The 16,784-nt window shown below is 38.2% G+C and overlaps 1 protein-coding gene across 2 annotated transcripts; it reads left to right on the forward strand.

Annotated features, from left to right (window-relative positions):
- Positions 1-2,435: 2,435 nt before the first annotated feature.
- nbn (nibrin) lies at positions 2,436-15,709 on the forward strand. 2 transcript variants are annotated; one of them, XM_069695982.1, is made up of 17 exons: positions 2,436-2,480; positions 3,823-3,944; positions 5,708-5,829; positions 5,995-6,154; positions 6,250-6,353; positions 6,440-6,557; positions 8,190-8,380; positions 8,495-8,595; positions 8,709-8,841; positions 8,919-9,127; positions 10,128-10,302; positions 10,778-11,450; positions 11,586-11,675; positions 13,007-13,147; positions 13,614-13,718; positions 13,795-13,844; positions 15,394-15,709. In XM_069695982.1, exons 1-17 carry the CDS (start codon positions 2,450-2,452, stop codon positions 15,425-15,427), a joined length of 2,559 nt encoding a protein of 852 aa, XP_069552083.1. In that variant the 5' UTR covers positions 2,436-2,449; the 3' UTR covers positions 15,428-15,709. The 2 variants fall into 2 exon arrangements, with proteins under 2 accessions (XP_069552083.1, XP_069552085.1); XM_069695984.1 differs by having other exon boundaries at positions 10,778-11,426.
- Positions 15,710-16,784: the final 1,075 nt, after the last annotated feature.

Consider the following 16,784-nt stretch of genomic DNA (forward strand, 5'->3'; position numbering starts at 1 on the left):
GAATTTTAAAGTCATTCCTTTGTAAGACAATTATCAAAAACATCTTTAGGATGTCTTTTTGAAAAATATTAAATAATATCAAATATTTACAATAAAAACACAAACCTTTTTTTAAATTTTTTTTTTTTTTTTTTTTTTGAGCAAAGAGTCAAAGGTTCATGTTTATGCACATACACATACATGCAGCTCCATGCTCCATCCACTGGACAATAGGCCACAGCTTGGTTGTCCTATAGATGGTGTCACCAGCCTGATCTACTGATAAGGTCAAATGGCACCCACTGAGACAAATGTTATCTGAAAGAGTGCACACTGTATACTCTGGGGCACTGACTTTGAGGCAGTACAACGGGGAATGACGAACATTGTAATAATGATGCTTGTAAGTGTGTATTTGTGTGTCTGCTTACTGTTTGTGTGTGTGCAGATATACAATGGTAATAAATCTGTGGGTGGGGGTGCCCAAATGACAACAAGGAGAGCGGGAATGGGTGCAGAGATTAAAAAAAAAAAAAAAAAAGTGTGCTGGTGCAGTATAAATGTCTGAGACCACTGGGAGAGAGTGCATCAGATAAAGAGTGTTACTGAGGAGGAGACTCGGAGAGACAAACAAGAAAAAGAGGGAATATTAAAATGCCAAAATAGTGAATGAAAGAAACAGGAGCAAAAAGAGAAGACCTGAAAGACCACAGTTTTTATACGTTGTAATGAAAACAGGTAAGATTATTGCAACCCAAATCCTGTAACCTGATAATTATGTTGTTGGCATTTTTCAACTTTTGCACTTTTTTTTCAGAAATGGCAACCACAGCAGGACTACTCTTGGCTTTACTCTTATTCCTGAGTGCCAGTGTGCCATGCTTTTCTGTGTACAACAGTGGTGAATGCTTCTTCAATACTAAAGGTGCAGTATGTGTGTGGAAACATGTGTGTATGTTCATTATAGAACATAATGTTTCCTATAATCTTTCTATATATATATATATTTAGATGGATGCCAATGAAATAAGCTATCAAATATTAAATGGTTACATTTTTCCCTACACAAACCTTCTGCAAAATTTGAATCACTGTATCCATTAAACAAAAGTAATTATTAATATATCTCAAAGTGAAGGGGAGCATAATGAGGAATTTGTCCTTCTTCAAAGTGACTGATATTAGTAATTTTCAGGTAGATGTGAACACATGGGACAGGTATACGGGATCGGAGAGAGCTGGCTCACCAGTGACTGTTACCAGTGTGTCTGCATGGAGCCTTTTGGAGTTGGATGCTGTGACCAGTGAGTATGTTTTCCAAATAACTCCAAACAGAATTCAGTATATTTGGTAATAGTGATAACACTCTTACTCTAATCTTCCCTGCAGGAGATCCAGGCCTGTGGACTATCCAGGCTGGTGCGAGGTCATCCGTAAACCCGACTCCTGTACCAGCGTTGTAGTGATGAGAGTCAATCATAATCTGCCTTGCCTCTGGGGACAGGGCCGTCTCAAAACAGGCCAGTCATGGAAATCTGGCAATGATCCTTTGTTTTGAGTTCAAACATTCATGCAAAAGATAGCAATAGATCAAATTTGTTTTTTCGGGGGGGATTTAATAAATAAAAGTCAGAGATTTTATTGCATCATTAAGTTTGTGAGAGGGTAAGCTTGCTAAATTTTACAACAACATCATCAAATACCACATATCTGTTCGCTCTACGTTTACATTTATAATTTTACATTTTAACATTTTGGTGTTGATGTTTGTTGTTAATCAAATGTCTGATATGATTTTAATTCATGTTTTAGAATCAAATAAAAAAACAATATGTCTAATTTTTGAATTAAATGTCAAATGCATTGCTTGTTATTATGCTGAATAAATATTTAACACTGTATTTATGTGTTACTGTTGTGACCAGTTGTTTGTTTGCTGTGTATAGACTGAGTAATGTCAAAACTTTTTCTGTTGAATTATAAAAAAATAAAAAAAAAATAACCAGGGATTCAGAGCATTACACCTAAACAGGGGATGCCATCGTGTGACAAACAGAATTTCCGTAATGTTAAGATTATAGTAAAAAGAAAAAGCATGCGATTTGGAACAAGTAGCTTTCCTTTTTATGCAGGATTGTGGGTCAGAACAGCTCGAGTAGCATGCTGGCCTGCATACTGCAAAATACGACCGGATGTAGTAGGACAACCTGGTACTTTTGGCATCCTACGTTTAACGTACTAAGTATTGGGACATACTCAATCTTTTTTTTTTGGCATACTAAATAGTATGGTAGTGTGGATATTGGAACGCAGCAGGGCGAGTTTTATTTTGAAAAGAGCGACGCAATGTTATGACGTCGTGCGGTGGCGCGCTGTGTCCACCGTGTTGACATGTTGGGGCTGGTCTGTTTGGACTAAAATGGTTCCTTGTTTCTGACCAGCATATAAGAAAGCAAGAAAAAGCAGTAAAATGTGGATCCTGACAGCCCTGCAGCCTGGAGGTAATCTTTTTTTTCTATCACGGCTGACGTTTTAAAGCTAATTTATCATCACTCTGCTGGCAGGTTCAAGTAATCACCGTGATAAGGTCTGCTGAAAACAACTAACACGAGGTGGAAACGAAACTCTGCAAGCTTTTATCATATATTTATAATGACAGTTCAAGTCTGGTGGCCGAAGTGACGGTTAAAAGGCGATGTTTGTGAGAAGAGAGGCTGTGTGGGTGTGATGTGATTGTGATGCATAGATATTGTTTATTGCAGCTAACTGCAAGTTGTGGAGAGATATACATGTTTTTGTTTTATTGTAAATATATCTGTACAGTTTCATGTTGACTAAACATGCCTTTGGGTTTTGAAATTTCAAAATAAGGCTGAGAGCAAGTTTAAATCCCTGCTAACTTGTTACTTTCACAAGTATTGTATCCAATGTGTCCCACCACCATCATGTACATCAGGGTAGATAGAAAGAGCACTGAGGACTAGACAACAAATATTTAGTCAATTAATGGCTACAAATGACTCTTTATGTTAACGGGTATATTGCCACACACGTTCTTTTTATGGTATCAATTTCAGACTGCAAAATACAAGATAAACATACTAAAACAGTAGGGGCCTGTTTATGATCCAATTAAAACAACTCCAAGCAGACCTAAGGGCACTTTTAGCAGGTCCATATCCATATCTGTTAAAGGTGAAAACAGTGAAAAAAGTATCCAGACAGGCATTTCTGAGATCAGATAACTCAAGAACGAGCAGAAACCTTTCTGAATAAATTTTACCTATCAAAGAGGGAGCACTGATTTCTGAGAAACAGCTGCTTCACATTTTGAGCCAACAAACTGATACCTGCAGGTATGTAGAGAAGACAAACAAATGTTTCCTATTTAAAGAGCTAATTTGCTTATCAAGGAGGAAACAGATCTTTCCCGTGGACACATCACTCAACAACAATACAGTAGAGACTGCCCTCAAGCTTGACTGTGTACTTCACCATTCATTCACACACACACACACACACACACACACACACACACACACACACACACACACACACACACACACACACACACACAGACCCACATAGTTGCCATGCTGAGCAAAACTTCTGCTCTGCCACTTCAACCTCAGCTGTGAAAAAACAGGGTTGTTTCAGTTTTTAAATTTTTTTCCTCAAGGATCATTGTTCCTATGGCTCCATAGTCTCCCTAACCCTAATTTAGTTTAAATGTTTGGGTGAAACCATTAAATGTCTTACTGATGAGTTTGTGAAACTAGAGTTTGCTTGTCCATCTGTGATTTTACAATAAAAAGTCAATAACATGCTATTTGTATCTCACAGGTGAGACCCACTATCTCGTCCCCGGTAATGAGTACGTGGTGGGACGCAAGAACTGTGAAATCCTTCTCCCCAGTGATCAGTCGATCAGCCGGGTTCACGCTCACCTCACTGCTACTGACCAAGTGAGAGAAACAGAGGGAGATGAGAAGATCATACAAACAGAGAATTGTCAAATATATATGTGTATATGCTTTTCTAATAATATTAGATGGTTAAATCAATAACTCAGAATATATAGAAGACTACATGTCTCTCTTGCTGGTATTGATCCTCGTATGAAGACCCTGAAGAGAAAATCATATTCACTAAGTTATGCACCTAAAGTGATTTCTTATGTGGAACTGCTGCCGAGTTTGATTGATCTGTTCATGTCTTTAATTTGTACTGTACTCATCTCTGGACGAGCTTATTTACAGTTTGTCCAGAGACTCTTAACAAGTATGGTAAAATGTTACTCAATCTTTAAGTATTAAACATTCGCCATCTTTAGGCTTAACACGTACATTTTATAATGTCACAGTCATTCACAGAACAGAGGATACAGTCAGTTTGGTTACAATTGATTCCAGTGGAGAAAACTTTAAAAAAATATATATATATATATATATTCCAATGGAGACAACTTTTCTAAAAGAAAAAAAAAATAAATAAATAAACGGCCAACAAACAAAATGAAAATATCCGTTGACAATGCAGCAGCATAATTCACTTCTCCATTGTTGAATCAAATGCACAATTCGTTCCAAGCGCTACTTGTTTTCTGGTGAAATACTCAGCAACCATCTGAACACATTAACTCACCATGAGCTTATTATCACTCTGTTAATTTTCAGTGTAATATCATCCTGAATCTCATGAGGAATAAAGATTTGATACATTTCTGCTGTGTAAAAGAAAATGGCGACTAAAATCAATGTACAAAAGGTCAGTGCATGATTTAAATGTTTTGCTTACAATATTAAATACCGTCACAAAGGGACTTAACATTTTTAGCAATAGTACGTTTATTTTTTCCATATCACCTAATAATATACAAGTAATAATACACAGTAAATGAATGATACAATTTTATTTGGAAAAGATCTGCCTGTGTGATGACACTTTTACACAGAAGGCGGCGCTATTGCACAAGCCCTGCACACGTGAATCCAATACTACTAAATAGTGGCCACTTTCAGGTGCACACCACTCAGCTATATTTATAAGGACTGCTCAAAGACTAGTAATTTCCAATACTAAAGTAAAACTCTTACTATGTTTTTTTTTTTTTTTTTAAACCATGCAGCGATTGCTGTGTAATACACATGCAAAATACAACATATACAAGTGTTTTTTCAACAATAATTTTAGTTTAATACAAACAAAAAAAGAGAAATGCTGCTGATACTTTGCTGCATTGCAGGGATTTACAATCAGTGTTACTGGCTAACTTTTTTTCTCTAATCTCTGTAAACAACAATCGTCATCAACTGCTAAACATAAATAAAAAAAATTCTGGGTTGTCACAATCCTCTTCTTTTTATGGTTACTTTGGCCATTTTAACTAATAAATTCCTAAAACGTCTGTACAAAAAGGGCATGGGGAAGGTATTCAATATATTGGCCAATATATTGGCTCATACTGAATTAAACTTGTCTCTTTTCTTTCACCACTGTGCCACTTTTTGTTGGATGTGACCTGTTTATCGTGAAGATAAACCTGTCCTTTACATTTGTTCCTACCCTGATGTTTAATTGATTTTTTTTTTAGCGTGGGATACATTTCCATCTTTGGCTTTATTTTAACGGATGGGTTTCTCGTAGAAACATTAATAATTTAAGAGAAAGATGTTGGATAGTTTGTTTAATGCATTTAATGGTTTGCTCTCATGTATTTTGCTTTGAGGCCCTGACTCTAAAAGACACCTCCAAGTACGGCACATTTGTCAACAACCAGCGTCTAACAACTCCGGTGAACCTAAAGTCAGAGGACGACATTACGTTTGGGGTTTTTCAAAGCAAATTCAGGTGTGTAACAGAAAACAAGACCTGGTTAGTGATGTTTACGTCACAGAAACATGATTTTACTATTGGATACACTGAACTAAATTGTTCTTTCTTCAAAATGGTCACAAATGGCAGGTTAAAAGGATCGTGTTGCATATCTCTCTCATTGTGTCTTCTTTGCCTCAGTGTGTGTCATCAGAAGCCTGTGGTCTGCTCATCATGTCTGGACAGCAATGGGAAGGTATCACTCTCTCAGGCCCTGTTAGCTTTGGGAGGAAAGCTGGTCAACACCTGGACTCAGGACTGCACCCACCTGGCCATGCCTTCTGTCAAAGTCACCATCAAGGTCAGGACCAGACTTCATATCTTTATTAGTGCATGTGATGTGTTTGTCCCGACCATGTGTTGATGTGCTTCCTGTTTTTTTGTTTTTTTAATCAGACAATTTCTGCTCTGCTGTGCTGTCGCCCCATCGTGAAGCCAGAGTTCTTCTCAGAGCTCAACGCAGCCGTTCAGCAAAAAACACCACTTCCCAAAGCTGAGAGGTACAAAACAATCCATCCCCACATTCATGTTCACACTGATGCTGCACAGAGCTGAACATGATCTCCTCTCTACATCGTTTTTTAAGTTTCATCCCTGAGATCGATGAGCCCAGCTTGAGTAAAGAGGATGTCAAGATTGGAACAATTCCAGGACGCAAACAGCTTTTTACTGGAAAGACTTTCATCTTCCTCAGTGCCAAACAGGTTTGTTTCCTCTGATTATTGTTTATATAGCATAAAAACCACGACATAACTACTGCAGTCAGAGAATAGCAAGTTTGCAGGTGATGAATGCTTGTTTATCCTCGATCAAGGATAACAAGTCCTAAGAGGGGCAGAGCTGAGTACTTGTTTGAGGCAATAACTAAAAAAAAGGGTGGGGTATAAGCCACATGATCTTGTAAGCTTCACATTTATATATCAGTTGCCAGGCAGTCAGTAGCCTGCGATCCTCTGAGAGTCACTGCTCCAGTTTAGAGCCTTGTTTTCACAAGAGCTGCAACTACTGATATGTTTCACTTTTATAGGATCTGTTACCTTTTTCTGGATAACATCTAGATAAGGTTGTGATTTAAAACATTTATTTACAGACTCGTAACCAAGCAAAAAACAACATGAAACATAAATAGGGAATTTTGATTTAGTAACAATGTGGAGGAAAGGAGATGAAACCAAACCTTTGTCCTTTTTAATCTGTAATAAATTTACAGTATTTTAATTGTTTTTGCTAAAATATTAGCTCATAATCAAGAATGTTTGCAGTTTACTAATTAATTGATGAATTAACACATCATTTCAGCTTTGCACTTGTGTGCCTTTACTTCATGGATAAATCCCACAGATATGAATAAGACATGGATCAAAATATTGAACCTGCAGATAAATTCAGGTGAACCAAAGGACATGTTCACATTATGAAACCACATCAGAGACACAAACTTTAACTCTGCCGCCTTGTTTGGCCTCACTGACACAACAGAATAAAGTGAAGTTGGTTGACTTATTGACATTTAAAAAAATCTATTTAGATAGTTGAAGTTACTGAAGACACTATATAGGTCATTTTTAATGCAGGAACAGAGCCCTTAACATTTACGTTTATCTTTTGGAGAACAAACCCTGCCAGCTGTAATGTGTTTTTGTCACCTTTATAACAGCAATTTAATTCAGTTTTATATATACAGCGGCAAGATAAGTCATCCCAGGGCACTTTTTGTAGTAAAGGTGAGACCTTATGATATAGACCCAACAATTCAATACTTTACACAAGTGACAGTTGGAAGTAAAAACTCCTTTTTAACAGGAAGAAACCTCAGACAGACCAAGACTCAGAGGTGGACAGCTGTCTGCTCCGACTGATTGGAGTGAGAGGAGAGAGTAGAGAGAAAAGAATATCCTATAGAGACAATAAACAGTAAACACTGGGCAGGTGGGTGGGACTAGTAACCACATATCATAAACGTGCAGCTCCGAAGCCAGAGATACCTGCAGAAAAAACACAAACTACAGGAGAGAGATGATACAAAGATAATGACATGCAGTGGGGAGAGTGAAAGAGAGAGTGGATGCAAAGACCTGTGATGAGTTTACATTCCTGCTTTAAGAAGCCAGCTGAGATGTAAATAATTGGAGTTAACTATTATCAAATTTTTTGCATGTTTCTACTTTTTCCAAGTTTTAAGGTTCGGGACCGTTATAGAATAGTCCCCACATACTGTATACGTAGTGGTAAAAATATTTATGGATCAATCAAAGGCCTTCGGTTTAACTTCCAGTTGATCTTTGTCTCTAATGTTACATGCAGGTGAACTCACTTTTCTTCCGTGTTGTTTGCAGCTGAAGCGCCTGAGTGCAGCAGTGAGTTTTGGGGGTGGCAGCAGCCAGCTGCTGGAGGAGGGCTCGCTGCCCCGGGACCTGCTGGAGTCTCAACTTAGCTGTGTGGTCGATGCTACGGCAGGCGCCTCCCAAACTCTCCTCCCTGGCTCCACCACAGAGTGGGAAAACTCTGTGAAGAGCATCGTTCAAAGGTTCAAATGCAGAAAAGCACTTAGGAGTGGCCATTTACTTGTCGAGGTGACTAAGTGATTTGTAAACACTTAAAATCTTTCTCTCTGGCATTTCTCCTTTGTTCCCTGACACAGAAAAGGCCTACGAGTCGTCACAGAGTCTGAAATTGGTTTGGCTGCCATCTATGCTTCCTGTGACAAGTACTGCAATCCCTCCAGTGTAACACCAGACTCAGGTGGGTGACCTGACAGAGAGGAATTAAAGGGTTTCTTTATTTTTCAGTTTTTTTTTTTTTTTTTTTTATCCCTCTGCTCTTTTCTTTGATTTGTTTGTATCTTTGTGTTTTAGAGTCTGCACCAAAAGTGAAAACCAGAATCCCGAGTGCATCTCTGTCACAGAACATGGCTGTGAATGAGACTGTGTTACCTGCAGCATCTCAGAACATGACAGCTTATGCAGTTAACACAGAGTCAACACAAGGGTACGGACCAACACTCACAGACACACACTCCCATCATCTGGTAAAGTTATCCAAACTTTCGATTTCTCTGTTGTCAGGGTGGAGATGTGTGAGGCGACCGGGGTGGCAGCGGTTGGGGAAATTCCTGAGAAGAAGCAAAAACAGAACACCAGTCAGCTGCCTGGATCCAAACTCACAGCTCATAAAACAACCAATCACTGCATTGTGGCTGAAACAATGAGCTTATCACCAGACACGATAGAGATAAGAGACCCACAGAGGAAGAAACCCGACTCCAAAGTAACAGGTAGCTGAATGAATGAACCAGAAATACACATCATTTATAGTACCAATCCAGTTCCAGGGCTCTGTTTTCTTTTCCAGTTTAAAATCTGTGTGGATCTGATGGGATTATTCTGAGAGATAACATGAAACTTTACTGTGACTACAAATCATTTTTTAACTGTAATGGTTCATAAATAGGACAATTTATGATGAAAAACACATGTAGTGCTCCTTGAGAGTTATTTTATGGCATCTTTAATGTGGTAAACTTCATTAAATACTGTATATTTTAATGGGTTTATAAGGTTATGCTGCCAGCCCTTTATAACAACACTGATGATAAAATAGTATTTATTCCTGATGGATTTTACTGAGTATGTACCTGATCCTTTAAATCAAGTAAGAATCTGTGCCGATACTGTTCCACTGTCTAAGTTTGGGACATCTCTACGGTGTATCTGTCTCAATTTTTCACGTTTAAATGTGTTTTAAACATTTTGAAGTGGTCTTGTTGGTACTGCAGCAAGACACACACACATCAAATGAATAGTTTCACATTGTGTGAAATATCCTTATTCAGTCATTTCTGAAATATAATGTGATAATAAGTTTTAGAGGGGCTGCAAGGTTGATTTGTTTTTTTTTACCTTTAGACAAAGTCAGGCCAGCTGTTTTCCCCCCTCTTCAGTCTTTATTTTAAGATGTGTTAAACAGAAGCAGGTGGACAGGTTTGAGAGTTATTAATCCTCTCATCTTCCTATCAGCAAGTAAGCCTAAATGGTAAATGGACTGCACTTACATCACTTTACCTCAGTGGTTTACAGAGCACTTTACAATTTTTCTTTCACCCATTTACACAAACACTCACATCAATGGCTACAGAGCTTCCATAAAATGTGCTCAGCTAACATTGTTCGCTAACCCCTAATTTCCAAAATATCACTCTTCTTTGAATTCACTCTTCATGAGAGCAGTCCTGCAATACTGTAATAAACATTCTTTAAAATCATATATTTTTGCAGTTTCATGTGGAAGCAGTACTAACGTCAGACCCCAGCTAGCTGCTCCTAAGACCAATGGTGGCACGAAGACATCATTTTACAAGTCGTCTCCTCAGAAACCAAAAATCTCTCCACAGACTTCTCCACAGAAACAGTCCACTCTGATCAACTTCTTTCAGCCAGTCACCAAGAAAAGGTAAACGTGTTCCTTCAGCTTTTAAAGGACCAGTGTTATTACACATTGATACTAATTGTACTGCTGCTTTAGCAAATTACAACAAACATACCTTTGATTGGCAACAAAAAAAAGAAATCATGACATATACTCCTCACCGCCACCCTAAACAGGATCAGAAGTTTAGAAAATAAATGTGTGGATGTTTACTCTCATTGGTCATCTAATGTTCAAGCTTTGAGTCTCTGAAAAAAGGTTCTTGAATCAAATTAAAATGAAAGAAGTAATGCTATTACACATACATATTGGCTGCAGGGATGTGATTAGATCATTGTTCAAATTGTTTTGTTGTACAATGTTATTTTGATATTTACTGAATAAAATGAAGATCTTAATATGGTACTATCATACTTTAAACACTGAATTATTTCATCAACAACATATTTTTGGAGAGTCTCTACTCACCCATCTATCTGTGTTTCATCCTGTCATCAAGGCCTTTGGAGGATGAGCTCTCTGCTGTCATGTCAGAACCGAAGCGGCCAGTACGAGAGGCCTCCGTCACCAAACAGGCACCAAACATCCCGGCCACGTCTAAAGAAATCTCCTCACTTTCACTCAGAGGCCCTGCAGCTGTGTCCCAGACTGCGCTTGGGTCGGCAGCTGATTTGTTCATGGGACGATCAGAGGCTATCTCAGAGGAACAGCGCAGTAGAAAAAGGAAGGCGATGGAAGAAGAGATACAGGTAGAGGAACTGGAGTCAATTATGTCTGAGGATATGGACTGCTTTGACGAGCAACTCTCCAGTGACCGAGGCCATCAAGCCCAGTCAAAAGTGCACAGTTCAGCCAAACAGAAACAAGATTTCGATGCTGAGGAGACTTCGTCTTCAAGCAAGAGGCAGCGAGCAGGAAATGGAGTAACCAAACAGAGGCCACAGCTGGGCCTGAAGGAAGAACCAAGTTCCCATAAGAACCAGAGCCAACAATCTGAGCTGCCTGTTGTCTCTATTAAGACAGAGCAGGTCCATCCAACACAGTACATGCCAACTAATCATGAGTCCAGCAAACCTCCAGAAGTATCATTTGCCAGCACAAGTAAAACCATAACGCCTTTTGAAGAGGACAATGCATCATTCATCGAGGTGAAGACAGAAGTTTTACCCACAGTAATTTATAAATCTTTAGTTCATCCGGAAAATTAAAACTTAAAACTGCCCTCTGCACACATGATGACGTCAGTTAACAGTTTTACAGGCAACTATGTTTTACTTTTTCTGTTTTTACCTTTTCTCTCCCTGTAGGATATAGAACTGCTCAGCATGGATATTTGCCAGCCTAAAGAAGAGACTAAAACCCCTCAGAAACCTGTTGTGATCAAGCAGGAGGTCCAAGTAAGTCCTGCGAAAAAGCTCTTACTATTTGAGTCTTTCCTCATCCCTTTAAATGAGCTCCATTTTCTAGCTGTATCTATGTGCTGTATTTTCAAGGTTTACATACAGAAATTGCCAGAGTAAGTTGTTTCAATTTTTTTGTGATTTACATTTTCAGTATAAAATGTCTGTGTCTGTACCATTCATAGACACTAACATCAGTCCGAAAACAGATTTTTTTTTTATTTTAGATTTTACAGAATATCTGAAGGACGTCTCAATCAATCCGAGAAGTTAAAATTCGATGTATTTATAGTATATTTTCTGTAACATCCACGGACACTTCTGTCCTTCCCTAAGCTGAAATGTCTGTAAAATTATAGCATATCCTCAGTAGCATTTGCTGCAATTTTCTTCACCACTGAGAATTGTATTACTTTCTTGCTAAGTCCTGAGCATAAATCTCTTCTGCAAATTCTTAAATTGTCATCACCAATGTGTAAAAAGATGAGACCCAAATCAGAATTTGACTGAGTCACCACTGTGATGTCTGTGTAGCCTTTTGCACTTTTTACGTTTGATGGGGGCTTTTGCTCCCACAATGCAATGTGACTCATATGGGTAAAACACCTGTGAAAAAGCAACACAGAAAGTTCCTTCCTATTAACACATAGAGCTGTATTTGTATCGACTTTTAAAAAAAAGTGTATGCTTTGTAAGGTGGGGGTAGTTACAGGGAATTTAAAGGTAAATTAAGTCACAGGACACTTATACCCACTGCCAGGCAAAATGATCAGTCAAAACATCATTTAAACTGAATATTAGGTTTCCATAGAAATGCTCATCTGACTTTTTTCAATTTAATGTGTGTTGAAAATTGAGAGGCAAACCAATAATTTGTTGGACTGATATTATCAGTCAATATTCTCTTATCATAGACATTTTGTATCAGCATTTATATAAATATAAGACATTTGCAGTGCAGAAATGTCAAAGATGTGCTTTGTGATGAGACAATTCTTTACCAAACCAATCAATATGACCAAAATGTTTATGTTATGCATTTGTTATAAGGTTTTTTAACTCTGAAATATTCATATTAATACTGTCCCCAAGAATGCAATATTAGTCAGCTGCAGTCTGAAGTGGAGGAGGATCAGGGCTACTGTGAGCCAAATGTTCTCACAGTATTTTAAAATGTTCGGAGTTCACAGAAGGTACTGTACAGCAGCCTGAGCACTGTTACTGTTGCTTCAGTGGCTGGTTGTGTTTTCAGTGGTATTTTAAATGAATCTGTGCTAGAAAGAGTGGTTATCTGACAAACAATCAGTAATTCATGTGCTGTTTTGCAGGAGTTAAAGATCGATGAAGACCTTCCAAAGAAGATGGTGCTGGTGGAGTTTAAATCTCTCATCATGACAGCGCCTCCCAAAACCAAACCAAAACAGATGCAGGACAACAGCTGCACAAAAAACTTCAAATGTTTCCGCAAGGTCAGACTGCAATGCAGCGCACATAGCAGAGACTGGAAATTTAGAAACAGTCCTTGCATAAATAATAAAAGTCTCAAAAATCTTTGTCGTGGTGTATTTAGTTGAAGTGCTTATGCCAACAGATGTGGTCTAAATATTTGGTCTGCTTCTTGACAGCTATTACAATTTCTATTAAGTTTAAATCCATTCATGGTTGATTTTAATGCCACGAGATACCTGTGGATGAGGATATATATTTTTTCCTTTCTTTTCTAAGGACATCAGAATCGATTCATTTTCTTCATAATTTTCTGTCATGCGGAGACCCATATCCACGCCTTTTTTTGTAGTTGGAGATACTCTTGTACGTCCTGATGGGATACATACATGTTCAAAATCAACTTTCAACGCCAACACAGATCACAAGCTCCTGTACTTTTTATTTTATTTGTTTTGTCATATAAATTCCCTTGTATGTTTTTGACAGAGCCGTGTTCCAGGTGCAGACGGCATCATTAAAAGATCTGATCTGTTGGTCCACAACCGGGGGAAGAATTCTGACCTGGATGAATGGCTGAAAGATGCAGCTGAGGTACTGTCGCCCCTCTTACTTCTTTTATTAATTGTCTTAGTGTTTGATTTGTGATTTGAGCTTCTGTTTGTTTCAGGAGGAGCATCAGAACAGGCGAGACGAAACTGTAGGAGACGACCTCTTTAGGTGAGAAACTGGATCTTATTTTCTCTTAGAAGACGAGGAGAAGTTAACTTGTTACCCCCTCTGAGCTTCCTAAAAAACCCTCGACAGTTTAACAGTGGCACAGTATTTCGTCTATCAGACTGATTTTATTTATCAACAGTAATGAGATCCCCCAGCTGCTTCACTGATTGTCTTGTTTGTTGCCTGAGTCCTGATCTGTCATTCCTCCAGCAAGAGGCAGAGCTGCATACACGACTTTATGATATACAACAGGGTATTTGATCAAACCCACTTCTTCAGTTGAAGTCTTCATGGAACTGAAGTAATGTAAAAATGTAAAAAAGAAAAGAAAAGGCTAAAGCTGCAATACTTAGTCGATTAATTAATTAATTTATCAACTTATCAACTCCTAAAACAGTCAGACTCCATCTGCATAAGCCTGAAATTAACTAGATCAGTCGACTAGAAAGATACAGCAAAAACAGAAAACAGAACTCAGACTGACAGAAAATAATACTTGTGTATCCAGTTTAATATCTGTGAATCAAATTCCAAAAAGTCATTATGATTTAATAACAAAATAATTTAGTTGGTTTTTTTTTACCGTTACTGCAAAACAAAACATTGTTGTTTTCTTAGTTTAGTAACGAAGAAATTATCCACAGTTAATGTCATCCTTTTTCTTAAGTATAACTTAGTTTATGTTCATTTGTCCCCTTTATTGCCTTCACTGTTTGGTCTGACAGTTATAAATGTCCCCTCTTTTGTCTCCTTTGGAGTAGCCCCTGCTCTGAATTTGTTCCTCGGAGGCTGGAAAGAGCTACAATACTTTCCCGTTAACTGTTGATTGTGTTCATATCCATGTTAAAGTGGTTTGATTCTCTTAGGGCAAAGCCTGTACAGCCTGACCAGCCAGTCATTATAATCAGGTGCAGACAACATAATTAAGTAAGAATTATGTATATGGGACCACTGTAGCGTCAGTTTAACCAATCAGAACCTAGTAATTCCTTCGTCACAGCGGTTGCCATGGTAACAGAGGTGATGTAAGCTGGCGCTGGCATGTTTTCTTTGACTAAGCAAAAAAGAGACAGTCTGAGATTGATATTGTGTGTGTGTCAAGGCTGAGCTGTTTGATCACTGATTCATGCTCAGTCAGTCATGCGTAGCCAGGGAACAGACTCTGCTACTAAGACAACAATCCGGTATTTTTTCGGTAGGTCTAAACAAAGTTTCCAGACGTGGTTTATAGGAAGCCTGTTTGCTTTAAACTGTTCAAACATTGTCCGTGTTTTACAGCACTTAATTTGGGCTGATTTTTTTGTTTGCTCAAAATGCCTGTAAGGACATTGATGAGTGATCTATGAGGAATGTTAAAAGCCCATCCTGACATGGACAGACATATGAGATACACTCTTTTGTGTGTGTGTGTGTGTGTGTGTGTGTGTGTGTGTGTGTGTGTGTGTGTGTGTGTGTGTGTGTGTGTGTGTGTGTGTGTGTGTGTGTGTGTGTGTGTGTGTGTGTGTGTGTGTGTGTGTGTGTGTCTGTGTGTCTGTCTGTCTGTCTTTAGGTACAACCCCACCAAACTGACCAAGAGAAGATGAAGTGTCTTCATCTCAAAGGAAACTCATTTCAAAGGCACAGTTAGTATGTCAGACTCTCATCAACCCTGTAACTCCAGAAATAATTCCTGATTTACTTGTACTCCTGATTTGTTTTACACGATAGTATTTTGTTGTACTGTTCTTCCTGTTCTGTCTATAAATTTGTTCACAATGTAATTAAACCACTGACGGCAAGAAATGTAACAAAAGTCTCACGTTCAGAGATTTTTCCCAGTTTTTATTTGTCAGTAATAAAAAATATGGCATACAAAACATTAAAAACTCTTCAGTTGTACAAGAGAGCTTTGAAACTCTACATGCTGAAAGCAGCTATTCCTTTGTTTTGAAGTTAAGACCCAATGTGTTCCCTGGTTTTAGCAGAACTACAAACTCAAGAGGGATTCAAGTGTTACCATTTCTTACGCGATCTCCAGTGAGCCAACCCTTCAGGCACTTCACTAGATCTGAACCGGTTGAGATAAGTAGTCGTCATGCCAAACATCTATTGGCCTTTCTGTGCAGACAGTTGATGCCTGCCTGCCGCCTTCACGTATTCACAGAAAGTGTCGTGAACAAGTTGAGAGTTAACGCAGCAGTGGCCATACAACTCAGAAGACTGGCCTTCAGTCAAAATGTATCTACATTGTGATGGGATTATTTAGCTCATTACTTTAAGTACTTACAACTTGAATTGCTTTCTAAAATCCGTACACATCTGCAGCAAAATGTTAAGCATACAGTTGGATACAAAATGAAAAGAAACCTCGAGCTTTAAATCAGTGGACATACTTTATGTCTCTCCTGGATGCAACAGCCTCATTTTTTTTTTTAGCAAAATAAAAACAATAATTGAGTTTTCCCCACTTTTGAGTCACACAGTACCCTGTGCAGACCTTAACTTCACTGGCCAAACTCTCCTCACGTCTGTCCTTGCAGCGCTTTTCTGTCCTCTGCTTACAGCAGCTGCTGCTAGGCAAGGCTTCATGCCTGCATGCATATATTTAATATTCATATCAAAACAATATTCAGAAGTCAATGAAAAAAGTATCAGCTGAAATTCAGTAGTTAACACAAGTAAGAACATTTTAAATAATTCACTTTTATGTGATTACCAAAACTTAAAAAGTGATGTGTTTAATTACGTTGTTAGTGGAAAAAGTAATATGACTACATAACGTGTTATTCAGTAATGCATTACCCCAACACTGACTCATATTGTACTGATAGGGGCAAAAGAAGAATTTTCCTACACAAAGATCAAAATGTCACCACAGTAAACAAAGCTTGAGCTGAATGGCACACAAAAGAATTATGCATATGGCATCAGTTTTTGCAGATACTTTAAATGACTGAAAGG

This window comes from Brachyistius frenatus, unplaced genomic scaffold (assembly GCF_029030835.1).
Source record: "Brachyistius frenatus isolate BFR_SWC_R1_liver_20210118 unplaced genomic scaffold, ASM2903083v1 Contig_20, whole genome shotgun sequence".
Classification (NCBI taxonomy): Eukaryota; Metazoa; Chordata; class Actinopteri; family Embiotocidae; genus Brachyistius; species Brachyistius frenatus.